The 14,285-nt window shown below is 54.2% G+C and overlaps 1 protein-coding gene across 2 annotated transcripts in view; it reads right to left on the bottom strand.

The window, feature by feature from the left end:
• Window positions 1–14,285, bottom strand: part of LOC119965920 — a 156,136-nt gene that overhangs the window by 96,125 nt on the left and 45,726 nt on the right. For both annotated transcript variants that reach the window (XM_038796932.1, XM_038796933.1), the window contains one exon: window positions 771–1,040. In XM_038796932.1, the coding sequence (XP_038652860.1) occupies window positions 771–1,040 (270 nt within the window). The remainder of the gene's footprint in view (window positions 1–770; window positions 1,041–14,285) is intronic.

The raw sequence follows: 14,285 nt of genomic DNA, 5'->3' as shown, positions 1-14,285 counted from the left end.
CAGCCAGAGGGCTCCTTCCAGAATGCTGAGCCCATCCATATGCAAGAATAAGGTTCAGGGAGTCATCTCATTTGTGGAGATTACTGGTGCCCTCTGCACCTGAGCTGACTCTACCAACACCCCCATCTTTCATACAGTATTGACCTCTCTCTATAGAAGGGTGAAGAGCACTCCATCACAGAGTGGAAGCAGTGAAGTGGGGCTGTGACCTTATGCCATTGTCAGTGAGGCTATGTCCTCTGACATTCATTGGTTTAATTTTAGTTGGTGTGAACAGCTGGAACTTCTCTCACCCTGGCGGACCAGATGAAGCTTTTTTTTCATTTTCATAATTGCGTGGCTGACCTGTGCTGGGCATTGTCTAATTAATGACACCGTGGATGCAAGGTTCTATAGGAATTTCTGTTGACCTTTGCAGTGGGAAATACTCCCTGACCCTGCCACGGGACTTAGTCCCGTTGGGAGAATATCGCCCAATGAATAAGGTACTTTTAACTCCCTGGGAGTATAATAATCTGCGACATGCATTAGTCTGAAATCTCCATCATGTTTCCTCTGTGCACAGCTACACATGAACTCAGAAGATACTGGCAGCACAGGTTATTCACAACTTGACCCTTTAAATAATCCTTGCATGCACCTGGTCACACAGAACAATTTAAGTGTCCCACATATTGGAATGAACCAGGCACACAGGACAAAAAAAGTTTAGAGATTGAGAATGTTGTATGTAACTCATGAACATAAATTTGGACTATTATAAAACATACCATCAATAATGAGCAAATGTGAGTTATCTTCCTGGCTGACCTTGTTTTTGATCACACAAGTGTACAGCTCACAGTTCTTTTGTTGCTTTGTGTTTACAATCAGTGTTCTGTTGTCATTGGACATTTTGTAAGTTTCATCACTTTGAAGTGGGTGACCTTTTTTATGCCACCAGGTTGCAGTTATTTCCTTATTGTCCACAAGGCAGACAAGATAAACAACACTCAATTCAAGGGCAGTATTTTGAATTATCAATGGCTGTTGCAAAACGTCTATTAAAAGAGAAAAAAATACATGAAGATAATAATTGAACTTGATGTGCTTGTCTTTAAATAGCATGACAAAAATCAGACACAATATTCAGTTTATAATTAGGAAAATTGAGGTTAATACTAGAAAGTTTACAAGTAAAGATCAACAGGTATGATTAATTTGAAAATTAAAACAATCTATAAACATATAAGCCACAACATTTGATCACCCCCAAAAATGGATGTGGCTTTGTGCAATTAACCTGTGCACATTGCTTTTAATACAGGAGAAATACAAATGTTATGCTGCCTGTTATTTTAAATAATTGCAGCATACAGCTGCTCAGCATGTGGTGGGACACCGGCCAGGAGTGGTGCGCAGACAGGACAGGGGGCTAGGTTAACACAAGTCCCTAAAATCTGCAGCATGTGGTCACATACTAGTTCTGCTCAGAGAACTTGGAAAAGGACTTTGATATGGTGGCCACAAAAAAGGTTGATGGATATTGTCATGTGAGTGTCCCGTTAAGAAAGGTTTGATCTCCTATCATGTGACTTGTACAATGGCTTCAGTGATGTCATTTTGTGGGTGGAGCTAGGCTATGGCTGTAAGAGGGATTTTATTTTGGTTTCAGTTTTTGTTTTGTTGCTTTGGACTGAAGAAGGTGAAAGATGTGTTTTCCCTGTTTTTCTCCTTTCATTTTAAAAGCTGTTCCAGTGATCAACACATTGGGTGTGGCAAACTGCCTTGGTCATTTTAAAGGTAGACTTGTTTTCCAGAAGGAGTTTGAAACTGCTGGTTGAAACTGGATCAGAATCTCAGGGAAAGGACCAGTCCCACCCAAATGAGAATACAGTGTGTTGGGCCATGCCCTTGAAAGGGGTTTTGGTTTATTGGTATTGAATTGGAACAGTTAAGGGGGGATTCATTAAGACCATAAGACATAGAAGCAGAATTAGGCCACGGCCCATCAGGTCTCCTCCGCCATTTAATCATGGCTGATAATTTTAACATCCCCATTCTCCTGCCTTCTCCCAATAACCCCTGATCTCCTTGTTAATCTACCTCTGTTTTAAAGACATGCAATGATTTGGCCTCCACAAGCTTCTGCGACAATGACATCCACAGATTCACCACCTTCTGGCTGAAGAAATTTTTCTTCATCTCCGTTTCAAAGGATCGGTCTGAGATTGTGTCCTCTGGTTCTAGTTTTTCCTACAAGTGGAAACATCCTCTCCACGTCCACTCTATCCAGGCCTTGCAGTATCTTGTAAGTTTCAATAAGATCCCCCTTCATCCTTCTAAACTCCAATGAGTACAGTCCCAGATTCATGTGGAAGAGCACAGGGTTAAAACTCCGAGATTAGCAGCAGAAATGGCAGGTGATTATGAATCAGTTCATAAATCAAAGTTTGGTTTCCAACATCAGTTTCAGCCAGTGAGGGATAGAAACTGGGGAAAAGAGAAATACTCAAGTGGTAAAGGTAAAGGAGATCTGATGGGAGATAATAAAGATAGTGTACCTCAGATTAAAAAATAAATCCAGGCGGGTGGAAGAGAAATGAAAAGTTTCAGATGTTTTTACTGTAATAATCTAGGCCATCTAAAGTCAGTGTTGGGGGTTTAAGAAAAGCATTGGGAAGGCTGATGTGGTAAAACAGGATAACCCAGTGGGGTTTGTTAAAGTGGTAAAGGAAAGCCCAATTGAAGAGACGGAGGTACAAAAGAACACAAGTATGGAATTGCTCCGTTTCTGAGACTGTGAGCTGGATTCTCCGATTTTACGGCTCAGTGTTGACGTCGGCATGGGAACTGTGGCGTTTTACGATGGCAAAAGCAGCACCGAACCCTCGCCGATCCTGGGAATGGTGAGAGGCTAGCAGCCGCGCCGGGTAAAACTCCCAGCTCCCACGACAAAAAGTGTTGGAGAATGGCCAGGCCAATGGCCGCGCATGGGCACGTCAGTGACCTGCAGTGGTCGTGCTGTAAAACATGGCACCGGCTGTGCGCGCAATTCCCCCTGGCCACCCCCCACCAGTCCCCCAGACCTCACGGATGCACCCCCGGCCAGCAGTACGGCTCCCGGCCAACTGTGGTGGCGCTGGACACAATCTGCAGCCACCACATCAGGTTCCCGACCGCTGATACCACACGTCCCACACGTGGTCGGGAGCTCTGCCCCTCGGGGGCTGAGCATCAGGGGAGGGCCTTCCAATGACACGCCAATGCTGTTCCAATGGTGTGCGGCACGCAGCACAATGATGACATTTTGGAGGGGGTGGAAAATAGAAAACAGGCATCAAACCAGCGCCACCCCCGTTTTGGGCGTCAGAAGGGATTCTCCGCCCGATCGCCGATTACGATATCAGCATCGGGAAACACAGAATCCACCCTGAGTGTTGTCGCCGGCGCAGAATTCGTGGAGTTCCAGGACAGCAAAACTGTCACCACACCTGGACCGATTCTGCTACTGTTGAGGGGCTAGCACCCGAGCCACTGTTTTCTATTCTCCACCCCCTCCAAAATGGCATCATTGTGTTGCGTGCCGCACGCCATTGGAACACAAACAATTCCAATGCAAAACGGTGAGGGATTCGCCAGATTCAGGATGTGCACTCAGGAGGCTGACAAGCTGCAGTCGCATATACACACTCCATTCCTCACACACACCATCCCAGCCAACAAGACGCATGGCCCTACGCTTCACGGATGGTGAGTTGGAGACGCCTCTGGACACAGTGGAGGAGAGGCGGATGACCCTGTACCCCGGCTCAGGAAGGAGGCAGCCAGCCAGAGTCATTCGCCGTGCCTGGGCGCAGGCGGCAGAGGCCATACGTAATACCGTGCGGAACGGACATCAGTGCCGGAAATAACTGCACAACCTCCTCAGGGCAGCTAGGGTGAGGAGGCAACACTGTGCCTCTGACACTAACCCAGGTTCCACACACCCGTAACCCTACCCCCTCCCAACCCAGAGGACAGCAGAACCCCCACCCTGCACCACATGCCGGCAGCCATGGCCGGGTTGCCTGGCTACTGAGGCCACCAGCTACCCACCCCCTGGGCTGAATGCGTCGGACTGTCTAACACTGTCGATTTGTGTTTGCCCCCCGGAGGAGGCCGTAAAAATACCTGCTGGGAGCAGGATAAGACTGGAGGGGGACAGCCGGAGTTTCGGCCCCTCACCATGGCAGAGTTAAGGACCCTGGACATGGTCGGCGGCTCGGAGGAAAGGGAGGTGGCCGGGGTGGATTTTGGCCACGGACGAGGAAGTGAGACCCTGCTGAGTTCCCTGCGACACATGTCAACCCCCGCCAACACCATCCTCAGCCCCACACCACCCTCATCCCCACACCACACTCAGCCCCACACCACTTTCACCCTACCCTCACCACCCCAAAACTTTCACCGGCCTGCATCTAATCATGTGTCTTGTCTTGTGTCTTACAGGACCTGCTGGAGATGGGGCGGGTCCATCTGGTGTCCCCCGCCCCCAGCCAGTGTCCCAGCCTGGAGCCACCCTGTGAGCCGAGCACCGACGCTGAGAGCAGCTCGGACACCAGCCCTCCTCCCAAGATGCAGGACACCCTGGAGTTCAAGACTGAGGATGACACTGATTTCCCAACACAGCGGTCTCCGACACCCTCCACCATCTGCTCTAACGGCCGTACAGATATGTTTTGGGCTTCTGGTATGGACAGACCCATCAATTGTGGAGATGGAGTCGCAGAACCTGGGACTACATGAGGGATTGTCAGCGAGCATCCAGTACCTACAGATGCAATTGGAGGAGTCCAACCGCGTGCAGGAGCAGGAGGTGATGCCGACCATGCTTGTCACCCAGGCTAACAGTGCACGGGTAGCTTCCGCGATGGAGGCATTGGGGGCGACAGTTTTGGCTCTGGGTCAGCATGTTCTGATTCCCCGCTGGATCACTGTCTATGCGGAATCTGCCCGTTCTCCCCGTGGCTGCGTGGGTTTCCTCCGGGTGCTCCGGTTTTCGTCCAGTCCAATGATGTTCAGGTTAGGTGCATTGGCCATGATAAATTGCCCTTCGTGACCAAAAAGGTTAGAAGGGGTTGTTGGGTTACGGGGATAGGGTGGAAGTGAGGGCTTAAGTGGATTGGTGCAGACTCGATAGGCCGAATGGCCTCCTCCTGCACTGTATATTCTATGTCCAAAGCCTGGGGCATTCTGTTGAGGTTCTGGCCGAGGCCCAGGACAGGGTTGCTGCCTCACAGGCAACCATGTGCCAGAGACACCTGGAAATCGCAACGGCGGACCTGTGCGTGGCCCAGTCGCAGCAACCATGGCTGGGAATGTCGGCGGCATTGCCTAGATGCTGGATGACGTGCCGCAGACACAAAGGGAGGTGGCCCAGTCCCAGAGGAAGATGGCGTAGTCACTGGCTGACGTGATACAAACCCAGAAGGTGGTGCCACAGTCAATGGTTGGTGTGGTGCAGTCCCAGACAGAGATGGCCCACTCCATGCTCCATGGCTGCCAGCATGCAGACCCTAGTTGAGAGCAGAGTGGGCCTCGAGGACTAGCAGCGGCAGGTGACGGGGGAACCTTAGAGGATAGCTCCGCATGCACCCCCATCGGGCACCCTGAGGGAGGAGGAGGTAATGGGGCCCGTGCTGGTGACTTCTGCAGGGGAGGTACTAGAACACCGCAACATCTCGAACTCTTCCCCCTCTCCCCCCCCCCCCCCCCCCCCACACTGACTATGGTGCATCAGGTTGGCAGCGAGCAGAACAGGGACACCCGAGCAGGAGCCGGTCTCATCCAGGCCCAGCGCCCAAGGAGACAGCCGCCAATGGGGATCCAGGTCACAGGGTGGGAATCACAGCAGGCCACCTCCACTCCTGCTGTACAATCTGGGGAACCACCAAGATGTAGCATTAGGACTCGTAAGGCCAGAAAGTTTTTTTTAAATGATTTTTATTCAAATTTTTCAATAACAAATTTTCTCCCAACAATAAAATAAACAAGGTATAGAAATAAACAGAAGGACCCCCCCAATACAAAGTAATACATTAATAACAATACAAAAAAGAAGAAAGTAGCAAACAGTCGCATAAACAAACCCCCTTAACAGACCCCTAACCCCCCCCCTCCCCCTTACCACTCCCCTCCCCCTTACCCCCGCCCACTCCCCCTCTAACCCCCCCCCCGGGGTTGCTGCTGAGATTGATGGTCTCCACCTCCAGGCCTCCGGACTCGGGGGCTTCGCGTCCCTCCACTATAAAAGAATCCTACACCGGGCTACTAGAGATGCAAAGGCCAGTGTACCGGCCTCTTTCACCTCCTGCACTCCCGGCTCCGATGCTACCCCAAAGATCGCGAGCCCCCAGCCTGGTTCCACCCTGGAACCGACCACCTTGGACAAGGTCCCCGCCACCCCCTTCCAAAACCCCTCCAACGCCGGACCTGCCCAGAACATGTGGGTGTGGTTCGCCGGGCCTCCCGAACACCTCCCACACCTGTCCTCCCCCCCAAAGAACCGGCTCATCCTGGCCCCAGTCATGTGCGCCCTATGCAGCACCTTCAGCTGAATTAAGCTGAGCCGTGCGCAAGAAGAGGACGAGTTCACCCTCCCCAGGGCATCTGCCCACGTCCCCTCGTCGATCTCCTCCCCTAGCTCCTCCTCCCACTTTGCTTTCAGCTCTTCCACCGAGGCCTCCTCCTCCTCCTGCATCACCTGATAAATGGCCGAGATCCTACCCTCACCGACCCACGTCCCCGAGAGCACCCTATCCTGCACCCCCCTAGGCGGCAGTAGCGGGAACTCCGCCACCTGCCGCTTAACAAACGCCCTAATCTGCATGTACCTGAAAGTATTCCCAGGGGGAGACCCCACTTCCCCTCCAACTCTTCTAAACTCGCAAACTTTCCATCGAGGAAAAGGTCCCCCATCCGCCTGATGCCTGTCCTATGCCAACTCAAAGATCCATCATCTATTCTCCCTGGTGCAAACCGGTGATTGCCCCATATCGGGGCCCACACTGAGGCCTTCACTTCCCCCCTATGCCGCCTCCACTGCCCCCAAATTTTGAGGGAAGCCACCACTACTGGACTCGTAGAGTACCTTGCTGGGGGGAGTGGGAGCAGGGCCGTCACCAATGCCTCCAAACCCGTACCCACACAGGACGCCACCTCCAACCGCTTCCCTGCGGCACCCTCCCCGTCCATCACCCACCTACGAATCATTACCAGGTTCGCAGCCCAGTAATACCCACACAAGTTGGGCAATGCCAAACGGCCTACCTCCCTGCCTCACTCCAGGAATACCCTCCTCACTCTCGGGGTCTTCCACGCCCACACGAACCCCAGTATACTCTTATTAACCCTGCTAAAAAAAGCCTTCGGAATCAATATGGGGAGGCACTGGAAGAGAAACAAAAACCTCGGGAGCACCGTCATCTTAACTGACTGGACCCTACCCGCCAAATAGAGTGGCAGCTCATCCCACCTCCTAAACTCTTCCTCCATCTGTTCCACCAGCCTCGAAAAGTTGTGCCTGTGCAGGACCCCCCAGCTCCTAGCTATCTGGACCCCAAGATATCTAAAGCTCCTCTCCGCCCTCTTCAATGGGAGCTCTCCTATCTCCCTCTCCTGGTCCCCCAGGTGCAGCACAAACAGCTCACTCTTCCCCACGTTGAGCTTATAGCCTGAAAAATTCCCAAACTCCCAAAGTAACATCAACACCTCTGGCATCCCCCCCCCCCCCCCCCCCCGGATCCGCGATGTACAACAGTAAATCATCTGCGTACAGCGACAACCGGTGCCCCCCCCCCCCCCCCCCCCCCCCCCCGCACAATCCTCCTCCAGTTCTTCGAATCCCTCAGCGCCATGGCCAAGGGCTCAATCGCTAACACGAAGAGCAGGGGAGACAAGGGGCACCCCTGCCTCGTTCCCCGGGACAGCCGAAAGTCCTCCGACCACCTCCCATTCGTCACCACACTCGCTACTGGGGAACTATACAGCAGCCTCACCCAGCTAATGAATCCCTCCCCAAACCTCCTCAGCACTTCCCACAGGTAGCTCCACTCCACCCTGTCAAAAACTTTCTCCGCATCCATCGATGCTACTATTTCCGCCTCCCCATCCGCCGACGCCATCATCATGACATTAAGAAGCCGCCGCACATTGACATTTAGCTGCCTCCCCTTCACAAACCCCGTTTGGTCCTCATGGATAACCATCGGGACCACAAATTACCCACTCCTGGACAGTATCTTAGCCAACAACATTGCGTCCACGGTGAGGAGCGAGATCGGCCTGTACGACCCACACTGGAGGGGGTCCTTATTCCGCTTCAGGATCAGTGAGATTATTGCTCTAGACATCGTCGGGGGAAAAGCCCCCCCCCACCCCCCCCCCCCCCCCCCACTCCCCAGCAGATCTGAGAACTTCTTATAAAACTCCACCGGGAACCCGTCGGGTCCTGGTACTTTCCCTGTCTGCATGCTCCCCAGTGCCTCCATCATCTCCTCCAACACGATTGGGGCCCCCAGACCCTCCACTCGCTCATCCTCCACTCTTGGGAACTCCAGCTTATCCAGAAAGCGGTCCATCCCGCCCACCTCTCTAGGGGGCACTGACCGGTATAGCCCCTCATAAAAGGAGCTGAACACCCCATTAATGTCCCTACCACTCTGCACCAGGTTCCCTCCTGCATCTATGAAGCCCCCTATCTCTCTCGCTGCCTCTCGTTTCCGGAGCTGGTGGGCCAGCATCCGACTTGCCCTTTTCCCCGTACTCATATACCGCTCCCTGCGCCCTCGCCTTCCAGGTGGTCAGTATATCGAACACCGCTTGGAGACTGCGACGCTTCCTCAAAAGCCCCTCTTCCGGGACATCCGCATACCTGCTGTCCACCCTTACCATTTCTTCCACCAACCTCTCCCTCTCAACCATCTCCCCCTCTCCCTGTGCGCCCGAATAGATATCAGCTCCCCTCTAACCACCGCCTTCAGCGCTTCCCAGACCACCCCAACTTGCACCTCCCCGTTGTCATTAGTTTCCAAATACCCCTCTATACCCCTACAGACCCGCCCACATACTTCCTCCTCTGCCAGAAGCCCCACATCTAACCTCCACAGCGGGCGCTGATCCTTCCCCTCCCCCAGCTCCAGGTCCACCGAATGCGGAGCATGGTCAGATATGACTATCGCCAAATGCTCCGCTCCCACCACTCTCGGGATTAGCGCCCTGCTGAGAACAAAAAAGTCAATCCGGAATAAGCCTTGTGGACATGGGAGAAAAAGGAAAACTCCCTACCTCCCGGCCTCAAAAACCTCCAAGGGTCTACCCATCCCATCTGATCCATGAACCCCCTCAGCACTGAGGCCGCCGCCGGCCTCTTGCCCGTCCTTGACCTCAAACGATCCAGAGCTGGATCCAACACAGTATTAAAATCCCCTCCCAAGATCAAGCCCCCCGTCTCCAGGTCCGGGATCCGGCTTAACATTCGTCGCATGAAGCCCGCATCGTCCCAGTTGGGGGCGTACACATTAACCAGAACCACCCGCTCCCCTTGAAGCCTACCACTCACCATTACATATCTACCTCCACTGTCCGCCACCACACTCGACGCCACAAACGACAAGCTCTTGCCAACTAAAATCGCCTTGATTCTTGGCATCTAGCCCCGAGTGAAAGACCTGCCCAACCCAGCCTCTTCTCAGCCTCACCTGATCCGCCACCTTAAGGTGCGTCTCCTGGAGCATAGCCACGTTCACTCCCAGCCCCTTCAAATGCGCCAAGACCCGGGACCGCTTCACCGGTCCATTCAGCCCCCTCACGTTCCATGTGACCAGCCGAATCTGGGGGGTCTTCCCCCTCCCTCTGCACCGCTCAGCCATAGCTCTCCCTCGGCTCACCACATGCCCGCAGAACCCCCAGGCCCGTTCCCCACGGTGGCAGACCCCCTTCGGCCCCTGCAGCAGCAACCCGGTACCCCCCCCCTATTTTCCCCCCCCCCCCCCCCCCCGAACACCCCCCCAAGCTAGGGCACCCGCTAGTTGTGTAACCCCTTCCGTAAGTCAGCCGACTCCTGCTGCTCCCACCATCCCAACGACCCCCCCCCCCAACACAACACAACCACCATTCCCCCCTCCCAGTGCCGGCCCCTTCCCACTGCTCATCCAGCGCGGGAAGAAAACACGCGCTTCCATCCCAAACCCCGCCCCCCCCGACCCAACACGCGGGAAAAACACGGGCACATTACCCAGCGGGACCGCGAACAGCTCCCCAACCCTCCACCAGTGAAAAAACGAAAAAACACCCAAATAAATAAATAACAGCCCCAAGAAGCGAAAAAGCAGAAAAGCAAAAAGACATCATCAAACACAACCAATAAAAACAAAAGGATACCAAGGACGACAAAGCCTCCGGATTGTATGCATCATTCCCCAGTCCTCAGTTCGAGTCCAGCTTCTCTGCCTGGACAAAGGCCCAGGCCTCCTCCGGAGAATCGAAGTAGAGCTGGCGGTCCTTGTAAGTGACCTAGAGGCGGGCCGGCTGTAGCAGGCCAAACTTCACCCCTTCCCGTGAAGCACTCCCTTCGCCCGATTGAAACCAGCCCTTCTCTTCGCCACCTCCGCGCTCCAGTCCTGATAGATCCTGATCTCTGCATTCTCCCACCTGCTACTCCTCTCCTTCTTCGCCTATCTCAGCACGCACTCACGGTCAACGAAGCGGTGAAAACGGACCAGCACCGCCCTAGGCGGTTCGTTCGGCTTGGGCTTCCTCAATAGCACTCGATGGGCACCCTCCAGCTCCAAGGGTCCCTGGAACGACCCCGCGCCCATTAACGAGTTCGGCATCACAGCCACGTAGGCCCCCAAATCCGAACCTTCCAGCCCCTCCGGGAGGCCCAAAATCCTCAGGTTCTTCCCTCGGGTGCGGTTCTCCATCTCCTCCATCCTCGCTAGCCACCTCTTGTGAAGCGCCTCGTGCGACTCCACCTTCACTGACAGGCCCAGGAGTTCGTCCTCGCTCTCCGGGGCCTTTTGCCGTAGCTCTCGGATCTCTGCACCCTGAGCCGTCTGAGTCGCCATGAGCTTGTCCAGCGAGGCCTTAAACGGTTCCAGGTTCTCAGCCTTCAGCTCTCTGAAGCAGTGCTGAAGCAGCTACTGCCGCTCCTGCGCCTACTGCTGCCACTTCCCCGCCCGCCGCCATCTTGTTTTTCCTGCCTCGCACCTTTCTCTGCTCGAAAGCCGATTTTTTTGACCGCTCCGCTCCTGGCCCAGTCCATCCACTGGCAGATAAGCACAGTGGATGTGTTCCCACCCAGGGAAAAATCCAACCAGCACCGCTACGGGTTCTTAAAAGAGCCCAAAAGACCAAAAATAGCGGGAGCTACCGAACGGCGGCTTAGCTCCGCATCATCGCAACCAGAAGATCGTAAGGCCAGAAAGTTAAGACACTAGTTAAGTTGGCACGGATACAGGGCACAGTTTAGTTATAGGGCTAGGGCACAGACTGTGTATGTTGTCACATTAAACACTTGTTCACACTGCTTCAAAATGCCTCGGTGCTCTGTCAGATGGGTGTGAGGGGTGCTCTGGGCTGTGCTGGTCAGGGGGGGGGGGGCGGAATGGACGGACATTGTGGGTGGCCTGGGCTCCCTGGAGGTGTGTGGGGTGGCATGCAGTGTCTGCGCCCCTGGACAGTATCGCTCTCACCACCCCCCCACCCCCCAACTAGTTGGTGAACCTGGAGCCGATCGGCACATCCCATGCACGTTGGCCCTGGCGCACAAGTAATGCAGCCTCCCTTGCCTGCCTGGGCTCTATGTCCAGGGCTGCGGCGATGAGCAGGAAGGCCACCATTGCTGGCTGAATTCCAATATCCATTGTCTCCTCCTCCTCCAGCACATCACCCCTCAGAGGACGCAGCAGGATGGCCACCATTGCTAATGGTGGCCATGCGCACGACCCGCTCAGCATCATACTGGAGGGCCCCTCCAGAGCGGTCCAGACACCTGAACCGCATCTTCAGGAAGCCAAAGCACCGCTCGATCACCCTCCTGGTTGCTCTATGGACGTCGTTGTAGCGGGTTTCCATGTCGGTCTGTGGCCTCTGGATAGATGTCATCAGCCATGACCGTAGTGGATAACCCGTCACCGAGGAGCCGGCCCCCCAGCTGGGAGGCATCTCGAATGTGTCAGGATTTGCCAAGTGTGCCAGGATGAAGGTGTCATGCATATTGCCCGGTTATCGGGCGCAGATGTGCATAATGCGCATCTGATGGTCACACATCAGCTACATGTTCATCGAATGGAACCGTTTTCGGTTGGTGGAGAGTGGCCAGTCATCTGCAGGTGCTTGTAAGGGGGAGTGCATCCTGACGGTCACCCCCTGGGCCCGGAGCATCCCGTTAATGCGAACCTGGTATCCTGATGGGTTCAGTGCACATTGAAGTGGATGTATTGATGCCAACTGGGCATATGGGGTCTCCACAACAGGGCGGATGCATCCGAGGTCTGTGAGGTTGCGGCAAAGTCCCCACTCGGCGCCTGGAATGACCTTGTTGCATAAAGGTTCAGCGCGACCATCACCTTGACTGCCACCGGGAGAGGATGCCCTCTCTCATAACCCCGCGATGCCAGGTGTCATAATCTGGCAAATATGTTGCACTGTCATCCTGCTCAGCCAGAGTCTCCAACGACATGCCCGCTCGGGCAGGTCCTCGAGTGATAGACGTTGTCAGTATGCACAAGGCTTCATGCTCCTTGGCATTGTTGCTCGTTCTGGGTGAGTGTGCTTTACACTCAATTTGGCTCTGTTTTATTCCTTAGCTCTAGGGTCGCCAGGTATCGTTATGATACCGCCACAAGATTCAAGTTCAAGTTTAGACCAATGACTCAATACACCAGTTAGTAAGTTCAAACAAGACACGTTTATTATTACACAGTTATATACTACTCATGCATATAACACTAAAAGACTAGGCTATTCCTACCACTAACAGGCCAATACTTATCTGGAATAAGGGAACTGCCGGATCAGGGAACAATGGCCTCTTGCTTTGTCCTGGATCCGCAAGCTTCCAGTTGGTGTGGACTAAAGGGGTCAGGAATGTCTACTCTCATAGCGTGCGTTGCATGACACTTACTTGATGGCGGCTGCTGACCAGGCCTCTCCTTCTCAAGGTCTTCTGCTGCAAAGGTGTTCTGCTGGGAGGGCCGGCTGGTCAAGAAGAAAGAATCAGTCCTGGGACCTGACTTTTATAGGTCCCAGGGGCTTCGCGTCCTTTTGGGCGGACCCTTTATAAACTTGCAATTGATTGAGTCTCTTCCCAATCGATTGATTTGAATTTCCCCAATAACGGGGCTGTTCCTCGATCACTGGGCGGTTCTTTCCACTTTATTTGTCTCCTTTGTTTCAGACTCCACTGGCGCCGGGATGTCTGACCTTCTATAGAATGTTTCATTCTCTTCTAATTGTTGTGTCCATTGTGCCTGGGAATCACCGGGAATCGCTCACTTAATATGCGCAGCTCGTTAGTTACAATGCTGTCTGGTTTCTTTAGCAGCTAGAATACAGGGGATTCTGCACTGCTTGTCTCTTTGCAACTGTCCATTTTTCCCTGTAACCTTTGCGTTCTTCCATTTTGTGTGAGGAAGTGGCCAACCCAGGTGGCTACAGCATCTCCTTCTTCTCGGCCTGTTGGGTGTCTGACTCTCCATCCTGAGTGACTGCCTCCCGTTCCTCTGCGGCATGCTATGCTGTTGAAGCTTCCTCCTCCTCGAGCAGATGCAGCTCGTACTGCCACAGAGCAAGCTCCAGGGCTGCGGCGACGAGCAGGAAGACCACCATTGCTGGCTGAATTCCAATATCCATTGTCTGCAGGGGGTGAAAAGCCGACATGTTAGCATGGTGTATACCCCCATGACCAATCAGGTCCAACAGGCTACCTGGCGGCCCGGTTGGCACTGCGGACTCTGCCCCAGCATGTCATCCTGCCCCCTCTTCCTTCACACCCCTGGCCCCGTCGGTGGCCGACACCGTGTGGGCCTCTGGCACTCCCGTCCCTTCTGCCAGGGGTACCGGCAGCTGGCACTGCCCTTGCCAGTGTTACCCTCAATGGGCCCGCCCGGCGCCCTCATAGGGGCCACCGAGTGCATTGTTATGGGTGGGCCGGCAACGGCCAGGCGGGGGCTGGTGTGGTGGAGGGTTGAGTGCAGGGGTGGGGCACCCATACGGCCAGTATCACTCTGCAGAACTAGGGGCCATGGTGGTGGTCAGTGGGG

The sequence above is a fragment of the Scyliorhinus canicula genome, chromosome 5 (assembly GCF_902713615.1).
Source record: "Scyliorhinus canicula chromosome 5, sScyCan1.1, whole genome shotgun sequence".
Classification (NCBI taxonomy): domain Eukaryota; kingdom Metazoa; phylum Chordata; class Chondrichthyes; order Carcharhiniformes; family Scyliorhinidae; genus Scyliorhinus; species Scyliorhinus canicula.
The sequence above is the reverse complement of the archived record's forward strand: the minus strand, read 5'-3'. Positions and strand labels throughout refer to the sequence as shown.